The sequence below is a fragment of the Gopherus evgoodei genome, chromosome 4 (assembly GCF_007399415.2).
Source record: "Gopherus evgoodei ecotype Sinaloan lineage chromosome 4, rGopEvg1_v1.p, whole genome shotgun sequence".
Classification (NCBI taxonomy): Eukaryota; Metazoa; Chordata; order Testudines; family Testudinidae; genus Gopherus; species Gopherus evgoodei.
This window is the reverse complement of record NC_044325.1, coordinates 100,466,025-100,483,605: the sequence shown is the minus strand read 5'-3', so window position 1 is coordinate 100,483,605 and position 17,581 is coordinate 100,466,025. Positions and strand designations below refer to the sequence as shown.

At 39.3% G+C, this 17,581-nt stretch overlaps 1 protein-coding gene across 1 annotated transcript in view; it reads left to right on the top strand.

Annotated features, from left to right (window-relative positions):
• Nucleotides 1-17,581, top strand: part of MICAL2 (microtubule associated monooxygenase, calponin and LIM domain containing 2) — a 112,206-nt gene that overhangs the window by 71,388 nt on the left and 23,237 nt on the right. Inside the window, 10 exon segments of the mRNA XM_030560346.1 lie at nucleotides 540-797; nucleotides 2,451-2,566; nucleotides 3,774-3,900; nucleotides 4,113-4,203; nucleotides 4,297-4,444; nucleotides 7,290-7,489; nucleotides 8,666-8,778; nucleotides 13,864-13,929; nucleotides 14,787-14,807; nucleotides 14,809-14,931. Of these exon segments, the coding sequence (XP_030416206.1) occupies nucleotides 540-797; nucleotides 2,451-2,566; nucleotides 3,774-3,900; nucleotides 4,113-4,203; nucleotides 4,297-4,444; nucleotides 7,290-7,489; nucleotides 8,666-8,778; nucleotides 13,864-13,929; nucleotides 14,787-14,807; nucleotides 14,809-14,931 (1,263 nt within the window).

The following is a 17,581-nucleotide window of genomic DNA, read 5'->3' as shown; positions in this document are numbered from 1 at the left end:
CTATTTGTCTATTATGTCTTACTTACACAGTTCCATGTATATACAGTTCTAAACCATAGGCTCATCGATATCTGGTCATATATTCCAGATTACTCGTCACTCAGTACGGTGACTCACAAGCCCTAAAGTGCAATATTATCAATAGTGATGGGACACGAAAGACGGAATGCATTACATACTGATAACTGGTGGTGGTAGTACCTTCTCAATAGGAGGGTAGTAAATTTACCAAAATAACTTGTAGCTATGGGGAGGAGGGTGAGGAAAACACCATCTTCCATTGTAAGTAGTAATGCTTATTTGGCTTGCTTCATAGAGAGTTGTTGTTTCTGGATTGGGTTTAGTATATAGTTTAAAATATTAAGCAATGTGTTTTATATATTAACAAGCTTTCTAAATATTTAAGTAGCAGCCAGATTTCTCTCAGTACTTTGCCACTAAGATGTGATGTTGCCATCCGCTATGTGCTATTCTATTTTCTGTCCCTACATCAGAATATTTTAAAATCTCTCATATTGCCGGTGTTTTTGTCTCTTCAGGACTATATTGATACCGAGATGCTTCTCTGTGGGGAAAACGTAAACCAGGACAATCTGCTGTCTTATGCAAGGGAAGCTGCAGACTTTGCAACCAATTACCAGCTGCCTTCCTTGGATTTTGCAATTAATCACTATGGGCAGCCAGATGTGGCTATGTTTGATTTTACTTCCATGTATGCCTCTGAAAATGCTGCACTAGTAAGAGAAAGGCACAGACATCAGCTCTTAGTTGCCCTTGTTGGAGACAGTTTACTTGAGGTATATCTAGCAGCAACAACAAAAAGCATTTTGAATTCCTTAAAGTAAAAATATATTTTTATACTGGAAGAGGAGTTTGGTTTGGTTTTGTTAAACACCAGGTTCAGGTACTTTAGTAAATGCGTTCAGATTGCTTATTTTGACATCGTAATCGTAAATCTTTCTTGAAAAGAATAAAATTAAGAAGATTCAGAAACCAGCTGAGCTGGCCAAATACTTAGTAATATCTAGTAACAGACAGCATTTTTACTTAGAAATTATGATCAAGCTTAATAACTATTTGTTTAAAGGGACACTGAAAAGTTTTGAACTTTTTAAATGACTCATTTTTTAAAAGCTGCAATTTCTCATAGAATACCATTAAGTAGAATGGCCGGATTTAATTTTTTTTTCTTCCATTCCTATAAGATTCTTTAAGGAGAAACAGGAAATAAGGGAGAAACAGTGAGGCTGCTTCTACATAAAACGCTGGCAAATGCCTAAAGTATAAAGAAACAAAAAATTCAGAGAAATATTTTGTTACATACCGACTTCTTTAATTATAATAACCTTTAGGTGCCACTTTAAACTACAGTGTGATTAGGTACAACATTTTGACAGACAACTTTCTGGTTTTTAACTCTAAAATTGGAGGGGGAGTGACTCCTTGTTGGTCATGTCAGCTGTACTAACTGTGGGCCCAATACTGCAGACATTTGCTCATATGTGTAAGTTTACCTACATGAGTAATTCCAGGGAAATCTTCAAAGGAGTTGCTTGTGTGTGTAAATGTTTGTTACTCATTATTATTATTCATGCTTGTGAATGTCTGTATCAGAGTATTGTGGCCTTATGGGCTTTCTTCAGCATGTCTCCTACGAAATGGAGTATGTGTTGATTACTTGGCTGACATATACACTCGCATTGCCATTAGAGATGGCCTACGAATGTCAGTGGACCCTCTATACTTTGTCTTACCTACAATAAATGTTGTGAAATGTTGGTGCTTTTCTCTTTACACTGGAGTTTTCTCTCACTTTCATACTATAACTTGTAAGTAACTACTGCCTGGCTAATGATCTCTGATGCGGATTCTACTTGTGTATATGACACAAGTTGTGTTTCACAGCTGAAAACAGGGAGCCAAGTCCTCGGTTGGTGTAAATAGCGTAGTTCCCTTGACTGAAGTCCCAGTTAGTCAGACTGTCCTGCTTTGTACTTTTGATGCTAGACGTGTAGTTAGTGAACAAGCAGTGTACTCAGTATTGCCAACCCTTGATGTTCAGAAATCATCTCTCAGATCCCCAAAACATTGTGAGATTGACTTAAAAATCAGGAAGTGTTTTAAATATTAAGGAATGTTCGATCTTTCTGCTTCCTTTCTGTTTTTTGAATGTTTTAGGGTTCACATTTTCCAGCTGTTCTCTGCATAAGTGCTAGAAATTTTCTTTGGACAATGAATATACAAATGAAAAATGGAAAATTGCGATTCTCATGACTCCAGGAGCTGAGGCTTTGAGAAAAAACACTGTATACTAGAACTTTCTCTGGCCTACCATCTCGGAATGTGTGAAAACCTAGCCTGCAAGCCCACCTGGCAACTGCTTTGGTGATAAGTCTCTTTTTAAGAAAGATGAGGGATAAATTTGGCTAAACTGTAAATACTCTTTACAGCCCTTCTGGCCGATGGGTACCGGCTGTGCAAGAGGCTTCCTAGCTGCTTTTGATACAGCGTGGATGGTGAAGAGCTGGGATCAAGGAAAACTCCCACTAGAGATCCTTGCTGAACGGTAAACACTCCCTTTCTTCTTCCCCTACCATTTAAGCAAATTTTAAGGGAATATGGTGATGGTAGAAGATGTTCAAGGAGCAACACAAGTAACAGAAGTATTCTGCTTACCTGCGGTGACAGTCAATTCATTTAGGCTACTGAACAGTTTTCAGGTGGCAGTGACTTCTAGGACCTGGTCCTGCAAGTTACTCTACTGGTGCAAAGGTCCGCTGATATGGAGTAATCTGAAGGGTTAAGGCCTAAGTGACTATTGACCTAAACCAGATTGAAACTTTGAGGAAGAGGTGTAAGGCTTGGTATCAAATGACCAGCCCTGCAGATCTTCTGGTCCCCAAACACTTTTGTGAAATAATATACTTTTAGTCAAAGAACACACAAACAATGTCTTAGCAGCAGTAGTCTTCAGAATTGGCACCTCCATTTTCTAGCTGAGCCTTTTAGTTCATGCTGGGACCGTGATGTGACTTTTATGGACTCTGTTAAACGTGCAGCAAGCAAGAATCTGCATAGCTTTTAATCATAAGTTCTTTTCTATAATCTATTATTCACTCTCCTAAAAACTGTTATTAAAGGCACCAACAAAAAATTTTTTTGAATGGCGATGGCCTGAATTTGCTGACCCTGTTTAGTGGTTCCAGTGGCAAAGATTTGATACTGTTACAGCTAGTCAAGATGTTTTAGAAACTGATGTATGGTAGCTGTTTGAGAGCAGTATTGTTTGTGGTAATTATGGGATCAGAACTATAAGTGCAGTGCTGTGTGAGGAATGAGAAAGCAGATGTTTGTGGATGACTCAGAAACACAGCACAATCCCAAATGGAAAATTAAATGGAGTAACAAAGGAAGGGCCTAGTGGTTGGGTGAATTGCAGAATGACTGGATCCATTGCTGTTTTGTGGTAAAAGGAGATGTTACCCCTTGGGTGGAGATTAAAGCAAAACCAGATGTCTTTGCATGACGTAATCTTACTTTTTCTTGCTCTCTTCCTGCCTCAGGAAGATACAGGCATCACGTAAGTGTGTGTCTGGTTTGGGATAGAAAATGTCTCCTGCTGAGACAGTATGGGCAGTTGGTGCTGATGCAGGTTTAGTGCAGGGTGCTAATCATTGACAGATTCTAAATAAAGGTGAAGGCAATTACAAAAGCAATGTAGGAAAAAATGGTTGCACTCGGTCTTCAATTGACACTTTATTATTGTCTGTCAGAGAGAGCATTTATCGACTATTGCCCCAGACTACACCCGAAAATATCAACAAGAACTTTGACCAGTATACCATTGACCCAGGAACGCGCTATCCCAACTTGAACTCCAGCTGTGTTCGACCTCATCAGGTCAGTTCTTTGAAGGCTCACTTTACAAGATCACAATTCAGTTTTGTCCCAAGAGTCATATGGCTGCAGTTGAAATGCTGCATAAACAAAACTTTCATGAGATTCTCTGGATGAGGTCAAGTTATCCGATAAATTTCACATGAAAAGAAAATATTATATTAAAATCACTTGCAATGGTTCATGTACTCATGTTCAAATTTTTTTTGCTTTAGGTTAGACATTTGTATGTTACAAATGAGCTACAACAATGCCCTCTTGAAAGGGTCAGCTCTATTAGAAGATCAGTGAATGTCTCAAGGCATGGTATGTGAAATTTTCTGCCTGGTATGATTCTTTTACATGTCGTGTTCAGAGCATGCAAGTGACTGAAATGTTCTCTCTGTATTACACCTGCAGAATCTGATATTCGACCTAATAAGCTTTTAACCTGGTGTCAGAAACAGACAGAAGGCTACAGGAACGTTAATGTCACTGATCTCACTACTTCTTGGAGGAGTGGCCTTGCGCTGTGTGCAATTATGCACCGCTTCAGACCTGACCTCATGTAAGTTATGTGGGTAGAGTTTGCTAATTGTAGGATACTCTAAGTAGTTTATAATAGACTCGTGTAAGGCCAACCAAAACAATGCTGGTGGTTTAGAGTCCCCTTTTAACATTTGTTTTTGCAACCAGGTGCATGCCATTGCTGAGTTTGGTTTTTTCCTAGATATCGGTATACATTTTCAAAGAGCGGCGTGGCTTTTAGCTGTATGATTCTTGTTGACTTTAGTGGAAATCACATGCCTATTTTTTTTTTAATGTGAGGGCTTATGTCCATGTGTTCCTCGAAGCACATTCTTAGAAAAGAGGGGCAAGTTCAGGGGAATTTTGCAGCTTTAGACTGTTTCTGTATGTGCTCTGTCCAGAGCAATCCGACACTCTCTTTCATATTAGCTGCATTATGAACACCAAAAATCGAGTAACAGATGCCTGAGGTAGTCGTGTCAAATTAACTCTCTCGTCTGCCCTAACCCCCTTCTTCGGTCTTAATTCTGGGATCCCTTAACCACACCATATCCCACTGGACCTAACTAATTACACAGAAACTTTTAGGGTATGTCTACAATGCAACTAGACACCGGCGGCCAGCCCGTACCAGCTGACTTGGGTTGGCAGGGCTCAGGCTATAGGGGTGTTCAACTGCAGTGTAAACTTCCAGGCTCCAGGACTCTGCAAGGTGGCAGGGTCCCAGAGCTCAGGCTGCAACCTAAACTTGGAAGTCTCCGCTGCAATTATACAGCCCCTTAGCCTGAGTCCTGCAAGCCTGAGTCAGCTGGCAGAGGCCAGCCATGGGTGTCTAGTTGCAGTATGGACATACCCTAAGTGTGTTTCCTCTGTCCCAGCTATTTATTGAGACCTGTGATCTTCCTGCGTCCAGAGAAGCTGTAATCAGTCTTTTAATGGTCATCTCTGTTGAAATCTGTGGTAGGAATGACTCCTCTATCCTCTCAGACTCTCTCTGGCACTGGAAAGTGCACACAGGCATGCTGGGCTACCCAATGCACATACACTTTTAAATCCAGAATGACAGTGTGGCAGAAATTTGAAAAGAAGACCTAACTGGAAACTCCAGAATGGAAAAAAATGGCACATGCACCAAAATAAGAGCTAGTATAAATGGAAGCATTAATGGTTTTCGACATGGTTAGAGCTGATGGGTTTGCTAAATGCTAATTATTCAGCTAAATAGGAGGTGCAGTTGGGCCCCTTTTACCTTGTGAAACTGGAAACCGTAGAAGCCACCATGCAAGGTGGGCCACATGGCAAGGCGTAACTCAGGAGAATAAGAGGGGTTTGTCTGGGGCTGACTGAAAACACAATGATCAAGGGATGGGTTGACAAGCTGTTTGGGCATGAGTAAGCTTGAGATTTTTGTCATGGATATTTTTAGTAAGTCATGGACAGGTCATAGACAATAACCAAAAATTCACAGAAACCCATGACCTGTCCCTGACTGTTACTAAAAATATCTCTGACAAAATGGGCAGCTGTGGGGTCCCTCCTCACTGGCTGGGAGCTGCAGGGATGTGCCTGCGGCAGCTGTGAGGAGTCCTGCCACCAGCAGCAGCTAAGAACTGCACAGGGGCTGAAGCAGAAAATGTCATGGAGGTCTCTGAAATCAAGGATTCCGTGACCTTCATGACATAATTGTAGCCTTAGGCATGAGAGAGACAGAAAGCGAGAGAATCTGTCATAGCTGTAGAGTGAGAAGGAGCACAGAGACCTTTTTTTGAGCACAGTACTTGCCGGACAGGGAAATTCAGATTCCTGAGCAAGAAAACTCTGCTGTTTTGTTTCTACTGTGTTTAGAGAAACAGGACTTTGCATGCTTTCTTTGTAACTAAAGAGGATTCCATCTAAGAAATATCCGACTCCAGCATCAATTTCTCCTCCTAAAGGAAACAACCTGGCAAGGCCCCAAATACTGGCTAATCTCATTGGCCTGAGGACATCAATATGAAGCACTAAACCAGTAATGAGATCCAGAGCGCTGTACCATCAGATTTTAAAATTGATGCTTTTGGATTCATAAAAGCAGCTACTGGCCCATGACAGAATTTCAGCCATCCTGGGCATCAGGAAAGGATCACTTTTTGGGGGCATAGAATTTCATGTTTGACATGAGGTGGAGGAAACATCTTTGCTAGCAGCTTTATTTTTTTAAAAAAATGTCGTGCTTGAAACTACTTGGGATTGCAATTTTATTGAGTCCCAGAGAAAATGGATTGGGGGCAGTCAAAAGAATGTGATCAATTTATCACATGACTGTCCAATTTATCGCAAGGACAATTTGTGTGTGTGTGTGTGAGAGAGAGAGAGAGAGAGACTTTTTTATAAGAGAATGTGGTGCTAGTCTGAGCTCACAGTTCACTAATCTATGTGGTCATGAATTTGATTACTTTTCATTCTAAATGAATTGGGATTATTCCAGTGTTTAAAGGCAAAGTGCATCACTTGCAGCAGTTGGAACACGTAGCAGTGCAGCTATATTCTGGAAGGGAAGGATTTTTTTGTAGTGTTTGTGGTATGGTTATGTTTTTCACATGGTAGATCAGGAAATTCTTTCTCTACAACTAGTTTTGAAAAATTAGGTTCAGTGACGTTTTTGAAATTTTAATTTGAAAGTGAACATCAAACATTGTAGGGAAGTGCTTTGGGTCATATGCCTTGTCTGTAAATTTGGATACAGTTCACAAATGCAACCCTGTGAAACATGCAGGCAGTCTTGAATCATGACTTCAGTCATGACGTTCCCAAATGAGGCAAATGAGTGCTTTTATTGTTTTTGTGAAAATGACAGAAGGCAGCTCTCTCCCAAACCCACCTGATATTAATGCTTTGTTCCTTAGTGACTTTGACTCTTTGAATGAAGAAGATGTTGTTGAAAATAACCAACTGGTGTTTGACATCGCTGAACGAGAGTTTGGAATTCCTCCAGTAACCACTGGGAAAGAGATGGCGTCTGCTGGAGAGCCTGATAAACTCAGCATGGTCATGTACCTCTCAAAATTCTATGAGCTATTTAGAGGAACCCCTCTGAGAGCAGTTGGTAAGCAAACCATTGTTCTTCATTTTTACAGAAATTGGAATGATCATTTCACCTAAGTTGCCTAATTACACCTGATGTTGGGCCAAAGTCCGTTTCTCACTGTGATGAACTGGGAATGTTCTTAATGTTTTCTCTGAATACTGTGTTGGTGCCTCAGTGTCCCCTAGGCAGTTCTTAAGTATCTGGCAGAGCAAGGGCCAGTGCACCTAAATGCCTGACACTCTGTCTCCTAGCAACTGATGGCCTGGGCCCCTCCCCTTCAAAGATTTCAGCTGAAGGTGTTGGAGACAAAGGGATCAGGTGACCTCCTAGCCCGGGAAAGGAGCTGAGCAGAGAGGAGGGACTGGGAGGGGTTGTTAGTCTGGAGCTGGCTGAGGGCAGACGTGGGGGGTCTGGCTCACTGACCCCCAGAATGGACCCGGCAGAGGGGTCTGGTTCGCTGTACCTACAAGCTCTGTTTTAGCCCCTGTTTCTGTCATCAAATAAACCTCTGTTTTACTGGCTGGCTGAGAGTCACGTCTGACTGCAAAGTGGGGGCTTTCCCCCACTGAGGCGGGCTCGCTGTGGGAAGCGCACGGAGGGGCAGAGGATGCTGAATACTCCAAGGAGAGACCCAGGAGGTGAAGCCGTGTGAGCTTCTTGCCCTGAACAAGTCTGCTCCAAGGGAGAGGAGGCTCCCCAGAGCCCTGACTGGCTTGGTGGGGAGCAGTTCCAGAGCATCGCCCGGTGACTCCGTGACACTCACAGCTACAGTATAACCACTCTGGAATGTTTGACTCCTTTTGCTATCTGTAGTAATCTCATGCTTAAAACAGAAAGGGAAAAAATATTTGATTTGGATCAAGGCTTTCAATTCCTAAATGGTCTCGGAAAGCAGGAGAGCACTGAGTAACTGCCACTATCATTAAGATAATACTGTCAAACATTATAGCAACTTGCTAAGGATGATGTTCTCTCCATATTTATTTATATGGGATTCTCTTCCAATTTTTAAAAAAGATACGTAGATTTTATTTATTCATTCGTTCTGCAGGGAGAGTGGGCTCCAACACACTCATGTATAAATGCTACTACTAGTAGACTGCAAAAATATTTGTTTCTACAGAGAAAATGTTTTGAAAAGTGATGTTTATGTGAATACAATATCTTAAGAGTGCAATATCTTCATTTTAACAGATGCTGTGGATAAGCAAAATGGAGAAAATAATGACCTTTGCTCAGCAAAATCATCAAACTTCATATTTAATAACTACATCAATTTAACGTTACCAAGGAAGCGAGTACCAAAAGTAAGGTTCTTTGCCCTTTACTACTTTACCTCATATTAGTAGGTTAAAGATATACTATCATACTTCTACATAATGTCAACCAGTAGAATATATTCATGGTTATATGAAAATAATTCCAATGCAGACAAGGATGTGTTGTCTTATTAAACAAAAATATTCGTTACGATGTTTGTAACTCTAAGCATTGCAACATTATGCTAGTCATCAGTGAAATTATCTCGAAACCAACTAGTTCTTATAATGCAGTCCTTGCAAATCCTAAATTCCTGTTTAATGTTCAACGGGAGTTTTGAGTGTGCAAACAGTGAAAAAGTAGAAAGCAGAAACTTAACTAGTTTACTTTAACTGTCCAGAGTACTTGGTATTATTTGACATAGGTAAATAAATATCTTTTTAAAAAAGATTTAAGATTTTTCAACTTGCCAGTGTCCTTTCTTAGAACATTTTCTACTTTAGCTTTATTCAATTCCAGATTGTTCATTTGTGAGCAGCATAAAAAGATGGCCTGTTTTTTGCAAATCATATAAAAAGCTTTTTGATATTTCTGGCCAGGTTTTCCACTGTTAACATATATAATGAAAAATAGTCTCTAAAGTTTTATAGACTTGTGAAAAGACTGGAGAAAACCTTGAATTTTTCCCTGCATCAGTTAACCATGCCTTTATCAAAGTTGTACTGTAGTCTTGCAGTACTTCATATAAAAGAGTGAAATCTATATTACCATACCACATGTACACTCAAATAATAGTTGTGATTCTGGGAGAATTTTTCAATTATTTTAAATATCTTTTATTTATAGCAATGAAATTAATGACCTGGAAAATAGTTGAGGTTAATACTTCTGATACCACATTTTCAGGTTCCATTCTCCAAAACATTTTAGTGGCCAATCCTCCAAACTTACAGAAGTATAATGCCTATGACCTTGAAATCAGTGGGAAAGTTCACTACCAAGAGTAACATTTACTGCTGTAAATATTTGGAGGATCTGGCCCCTAGGCAATACTCCATTCACATGTCCCCTTATTTTTTCTCTCTCTTACTTTATCATAAGTGCTGCTGAGTAATGGAGAATTGCTAGTGAGTACACGATTTCCTGTGCTTCATAAAGCACTCGGTGCCTGTCAAAGTCAGTGAAACCGTGCAGGGCACAGGGATCTGGGCTAGCAGAGCCTGATTCAGGATTGGGGCTAGTGAGAGTGTTTGTTTTTATTTTTCCTTAAATAAATAGAAGCTCTTCCAAGACAATGACTTTGGAGATACATTCAGTTACATATTTTCTGTTAAATAACTTTGCTATCCTATGTATTTACCCTTCTCCCCACCCCAAATGCAATCCTCTAAATTGACAGGAACTTGGAGAGGCAGTTTGTTGACTTTGAGCCAGACTGTGCAGGCTCAGTTTTAAAAAGGGAAGATGAGAGTGGGATTGGGGGTGAAAGACAATGTCCCTCTGTGATTGTTCAGTTCTAATTGCTATGAAGTGCTAGCCAACCCACACCAGAATGTGGCTGCTGCTCTGTAAAGCCGTGATAACAGCATAGTTCGTTAACCTCCATGGTTGTTTCCTGAAAATACAATCTAATGCAAACTCGTGAGGTTGTTTCCTGCACCGTTCTGTAATCTTATTTTTTTCAATAATTCCAGCTGTTGCAAAGAAACCATGTTTGTAATAGACCTAACTTGCTACTCTATTGTAACTTTAGTCTGTTGCATAGTAAAAGACAAAATATCTGCCAATACAAGCACTTCAGATTTTTTTACTTTTAGTTTTTCATTGCCTCACATGTTAACTTGCAAAAATAACAGAAGGCAGCTTTCCCGCTTCTTCATTCCTAGTCCAAGATCTTAACAGACTGCCTGTGTGTGTGTATATGTGTGGTATATATGTGTATATGTATGCATATATTAAAATATAATGTCATAGTTTTCCTTACTTGGCTATAAATCTGCTTCCACCTTGTCTTTCATTCTGGTGTAAACCAGCTACCTAACAAGATTTTCTTAACCCAGAAAGTGCTTATTTCTTAGGTTTACTTGAGTTTTATATGTTGCTAAGTCCATAAACACATTTTTAAAGCATGTGACTAGTCAGCCACTCACTAGTTATCTCTATATCCTTATTAGGTACAACTTTTACCCATCAAACACCCACAAACAAAACCAGAGTGACACACTTACCAACCAGCCAAACTAGAGACAAGCCAAATAGGCAAATAACCATTGTGCTCTATTAAAACAGATGATTCCTTTGGAGAGGAGCTCTTCTTATTGCCATGTTGTTTTTTCCTTAGTTACTTACAAAAGTAAACAGACTTTCAGCAGTGGAAATCTCTCCCCACTACTAAGGTGTTTAGTCTTCTCTCATTAACTGGTAGACAAAAGAAATACTGGTACTTCTTGACCTCTGCGAGCAGCAGAAGTAGGAATTAATACAGTAGTTCAGCACTTTGCATTGTCCAGTGAGAGCAGCAGCTTCTGGGAGTTCTTTACATTAAATCTTGGAGTACAGCTGCACATGTACACAGCATTTGATAAAACAGTAACTGCTTCCCTTCCCCAAAAAAGTTTACAGATGAGATAAACGATGAGAGGGAATTTGCTTTGTGGCCTCCTGTTGGCACCACTATCACAATGCACCATGGAAAGAAGAAATAATGCTTTCCCTTCAGACGCCTGTCATCTCCAACCCCAATATAGTGTGTGTGCAATGTTGTCCATCTAGAAATGGCTCGGGGAGCAAGAATGTCGAGGTCACTTCTTTTGTAGGAAGCGCCACAGACCTTCACAGCTTCCTCTGTGATGTGTAGCTTCTGTGTTTCAGAAGTGTTACCTTGTAGTGTGCATTTACACAGCAGCTGGAAGGTGAATCTCAGCTGGGGTAGACCTACATGTGCTAGCTGTCCTCAATAGCACCTAAAAAATAGCATTGTTGACATGGTGGCATAAGCGGCATCTTGAGCTAGCCACCTGAATATGTAACAGAGTAGCTGTAGCTACACCGCTAATTTTAGCGCACTAGCTCCAGCAGAACTAGCATGTTTTCATCTACCAGAGCTGGAAATTACACCTCCCAGCTGCTGTGTGGGCGCACCCTCAGTTTGGGACAGGAAGTTACCCAAACTATAGCTATCTGAAGAGGCGGTGGAAATGTAGCAAGGCAGAACTTAACCTTAGCTTTGCAGGAAAACCAGACTTAAAAATTGATGTAGGACCTATTAACAAGTACAAATAGTCAGGTGCTTAGTGTTGTCTTGTTGGAGAGATGGTACTTCCAACACAATGGTATGTCCTTACAACGTTATGTGGGTTTGATTCAGCACTGACCACAAGGGAAAACTGCCACCAACTGAATTGCCAGCACTGCTTCCTGCGCTGTCAGGCTTTTCCTTAGAGCTGGTCATTAGCTGGATGGGAGACCTCTAACCCTGCCTAGTGTGTGAGAGATTAGGAAATTGCAGGCTGAGGGTAATGTGGCTGCAGTTTGTTTGCCAATATGAACTGGGCTAGATAATGTTTTTCATTTTCCTATTAAAGTGTCTGCAGTGCTCCAGAGGAACTGAGGTTTCCTGTACTTCTCCAGACTATAGAATGAGTTTTACGTGTTTACATGATAATGAGCACAGTCTGCAGGCATGGAGTCACTGTGCAATTAATTGCTTAGTAGTCTAGATCTTTAAAAAAATTAATCACAGTTCATTGTACAAATTTTTGAAAGTTAATGTGATATTGTGCCCTTCATTCATTCTCTTGTGTGGTCTTCTCTTTTTATGTACAAACTATTCTGCAGAACACATTGTGCTATTTCACTGTTCAGTCTTGCTGGGCAGACATGCTTACGTAGGATGGGAAACTAAATTACTGAGAACCAATGCTTGAAAGGCACAGTATTCAAAATATTGTCATCTGTTTCTTCAGTTCACTCTAGAATGATTTATTATAAGCTGTGGAAAATATTAAAAAGAAGTTTGTATTTATTGTTTGTTTGTCGTCCCATTTCTCCCCCCCCCCTTCTTTTTATTATTGTCATGGAAGGTTGCTCAGTTGCCACTCATACAAATACAAATGACTGAACTGTGGTTTTTATTGACTATTATACAGAAACAACATAGGCTGACATGTTTACCAGGCAGAAAGATTGTCCATGTTATAATTACTTTTTCCTACAATTTACCTGTTTGTGGAGTTGAACCAGAGTTCCAGGACTGAAATTTTACTGAGAGCGGATGTAAATTTTAAATCACTAAGTCATTTGACAGGGTAATATCACTTGTCTGTCTATTCAAGTAGGCTCTGATTCAGTAAATTTCTTAAACGCGTGCATAACTTTAAGCGTGAGAGTAGCCCAGTTGAAGTCAATTGCTTCTCATATGCTTAAAGTTATGCATGTGCTTAAATACCTTACTGAATCAAGACCATAATCAGTTTGATAGAATTGTGAATAAAGCATACAGTTTTTCTGAAGGGGAAGAAAGCTATATTGTGTGCTTGAAATCTACTTGATGGGGTGTGTGGTGAGAGGTGGGAGGGGAGGGGGATGTGGCTGTGTATATTTTTTTTAACTTTACCTGAAATCCATTACAGTTTCATTATAATATAATTTGTATTTAATACCTTTTATCCAAGAATGTCAAAGTGCTTGTGAGCACTAATACCTTTAAGATGTCCCCTAAATCATTATCCCTGAAGCACTCCTTTTAGATTTGTTTTACAAGGAAACTGAGACCAGAATTCAATAATATCCAGTAGTGCCATTAAAGTTTCAGTAATAAGTCTCAGTTCAGCAAGATACTTATGCACATACCTAGCTTTAAACATGTCAGTATTCCCACTAAAGTTTAATGAGACTATTTGTGTGCTTAGTTAGGCATGTGCTTAAGTCCTTTGCTGAATCAGGGCTGTAATCCAGTGATAGAGGTGGGATAAGTACCCAAAAGTCTTGAAACTCCCGAGCCAGTCCCACTCTGCAAACACCCCATGCCCACTTCCCTATTTGCTAAGTTTAATATTTTTAACATACTGATTAATAAATTCTGTGTAAATATAGTTGTGCTCAACATACCTTGTTTGGCTTTATTGTTGCAGGTTGAAAGGAGTGAAGAAAATGATATGAACAAAAGGCGTCGAAAGGGCCTCGGTGGCTTTGAAGAGGTGAGTGTTAAGTCTTGTTGCTATGTTAACCACATCTTCCGCATGAAGAGAGTTAATGAAGTAGCAGGAAGCCGATTTAACAGAGGCCCAAAATCTGAACTTTTGTGTTCTGTGCTGATGAAGACATACCCCTTTTCCCCTCCCCACCATGCCCCGAGGAGTTTGCAGTCTTTAATTTATCTTCTACACAGTAGTGAAGCTAAATTATTTTTTTTCAGGTTATTTATAAAGGAAAAGTGAGAGATCTTCATTTTTTAAATTCCTATTCTGGTTTAGGAAATACATATACACCTTTACCCTGATATAACGCTGTTCTTGGGAGCCAAAAAATCTTATCGCATTATAGGTGAAACCATGTTATATCAAACTTGCTTTGATCTGCCAGAGTGCACAGCCCCGCCCCACAGCGGTGCTTTACCATGTTATATCCAAATTTGTGTTATATTGAGTCACGTTATCTCGGGGTAGAGGTGTGTATAGTTGCTTTTCTTGTTCCAGTTGAGTTATTTAACTTTTATTTTATAACTTCCTAACAGCATTTCCTTCCGGCAAGAGTCCCATTTCCTTCCTGATTTTGTTTTTTATGGCTTCTTGCTCTATGTTCAGCAGTGTTAGTTCAGTCTCTGTAAATCCTGTTCTTTCTCTCACTTGAGGGGTGGGTCACCAAAGAGAATAATCTATTTGTTATATAGTGATTTTTTTGTTTACTGTCCTGTAAAAGTGAGTTACTTTTTGAAATAAGCAGATGTCACAAATGACATCATTCTTCTCGGGCTGAGAGTGTCTGGTGTAATATCACTGTAAGTCTCAATTTCAGACTTGAAGAAAATTCTCCTTGTGTTTTTTTTTTTTTATAGGCTTCATGTTTTCTAATCGGGTATGAATTCCGGTAAAGATCAGGGCAACAGAGAAGGAATGAATCAAAATAAAGTAAAGTCAATGGCAACGCAGCTATTGGCAAAGTTTGAAGAAAATGCCCCAAACACATCTCTCCGGAGACAGGTGAGTGACGAATGTAAAATTCACCTTTGAAATTCAAGTAATCTCTCCTCATGAGCAAAACAGTAGTTCTCAGATAAAAATTGCATCTGTAGTGAGTTTGAAGAAGCTTTTTTTAAGAATTTGTCATCTAAAATTTGTATAGAAAATATCCTTTTCATTGCATTTAGGGAAAAACTAATTTGTGACTATGTAGATGCCCATTGCATAGTAATACATAGTGTAACTGTATTGGTTTGAAACATACTGCTAACTTGTCTCTGAAACTATGGCTTTATAGTGGAGCTTTGTAACAATAAGTTGCCAGCAGACCTATGACTAAGGTTTTGTAAAAGCTCTTCAGTTTTCATGTTTTGTGGCTGTTAGTAAAGGATACAGAGTCACTTTCAAGACAAAAAGATCCAGTGGAATATCTTCTTTTCATTGTAATTCTTGTCTAGGAAAGAAAATGTAGAAAATACAAGACAGTGCGTCTAATCTTTTGATGCATGCATTGTCATTAAATGAACAGAATATACTGTGCATGTTTTGCAGTTGATCACAAGTGGCTTCAGCAGGACTGCTCATGTTTAAAGTTAACCATAGTCTGTTTAAACTAGTTAGTATTCCACATGCGCACTTCCAAGTACAGTTGTAATGGGAGAGCAGGCCATTAATTTGGGTCAACTCCAAAAGGGCTGTGTAGAACATCTGGATAAAGCCCTTTTAGGGATCCCTTTAAGCAGTTTTTTCTTTCTTTTTCTGTGTGTCTCAAAATATCTTGTTCTATTTATCTTTTCTTAAGATTTTCCACTCTTTTATGTTTTGTTTTGACTCAAAATGTTATACAAGGAGCTAGTAGATAAACCAGCCCTGCTCTCTTCCTCTGATCCTCCTGCTAATCCTCGCTTTACTAAGCCTAAGGAGTCAAGTCCTTCACCTCCACCAAAGAGTCGGGTAGGAATTCATAAGGAGAAAAATCTTTCTATAAATAATTAATGTACTATTTTTACATAGTACGGCAGGATTCAATGTCTTCAAATGACTCCAGAACACTCAAATTAATTGAATTTAGGGTACTTGAATTTAGTGTGGTAGTACCCAGAATAATACAGAAAAAATAGGTGAATGATAAGAGACACCCCCCCTCCATGTTAAAGTTGCATTACACTCTTCAGACAAGATCAGAAAGCTGATTGAAGAATGAGTTTATGCATGCAAAGCACTCTAAATGTGTATGGGTCAAGTTCTATGTGCTTAAATCAAGCAAACTCCTGTTGACATCAGTGGAGAAGTTGTGTCTATATGTTGCAGTATATATAAATTTTGTATGCTAGAAAAATACTGCAATACATGCAATATGTTGATCTATGCATGTATAATAAGCTGTGTCGTTTGATAGAATGCTAAGACAAAGGGAGTTTTGCTCAGTTTGACCCAGTGAAACAATTCTGAATTGTTTCACAGGGTCAAACTGAGCAACTCCCTTTGTCTTAGCATTCTATCAACGACCACAGCTTATTATACATGCATAGATCAACATATTGCATGTATTGCAGTATTTTTCTAGCATACAAAATTTATATATACTGCAACATATAGACACTCAACAAAGGGTTGGGATTCAGTTTAAATAAGCATCTAAGAGCTAAACAGTTATCCATTTTCCAGTCCTTTTGGGTGGAGCCCCAGATATTTTGTGGTAAGGATCTATTCTAGGAACCTCATTGTAGCCCAGAATAAAACACTGAATAAATTTGGCTTCTTCTTTTTTTTTTTTTTAAGTCCCATATCAAACGGTGTTGATACTTAATTTTAAAAAGGCTGAGTATTATTTTATGCAGTTCAGGTTGCTGTCTTGTTTCTGTTTTGTGGAAGACCATTCTTGGCATACCAGAAAAATCAGAGTGGCCTGCGGTAGAATGTGAGCTCCTTGTTCCATACTCCTTCCCTCTATCTGATGGGTGCAAGGGTAGATCAGCCGATAATTCAGACAATGAACGTGATTTGGTTTGCATGAATGGGATGAGAATCATTGTTTAAAGAAAGATATATTCTTGTGTATACTGTATCATTATTAACAATTTACAGGCTGACATATGTTTGTCTTTTTGAGAAATATGAATTTTTTTATTTGCTAATTTCATGTAATTGATCAACCATTATAAAATAGAAGGCCTGATTTCATGAAAATACCAATGGGAGGATCATTTTTAATTACAGTATGAACCACAGGTGTGGTTCAAAGACCATTTCTATTTGTAGTCTGATTTTTTTTGAGCCACATCTTACTTTATCAAAAACTTCAAACCTTTGGACTTGAAATGTATTCTGCTTAAGCTCAGAATAGAGTAGATCTCGAATTATGCGAAGTAAGTTGTGTTCCTCAGAGGTATTTTTACACTTCAATAGTTCAGTTTCATGCATGTTTTCTGTAGTAATAATGCACAACACTGCAGGACATCACAGGAGAATGTGTTGAATTCTCCCTCTAGTCCAGTGGTTCTCAGACTTTTGTACTGGTGACCCCTTTCAAACAGTAAGCTTCTGACTGTGGCCCTCCCATATAAATTAAAAACACTTTTTTATGTATTTAACACCATTATAAATACTGGAGGCAAAGCAGGGTTTGGGGTGGAGGCTGACAGCTCGCGACCCCCCATGTAATAACCTC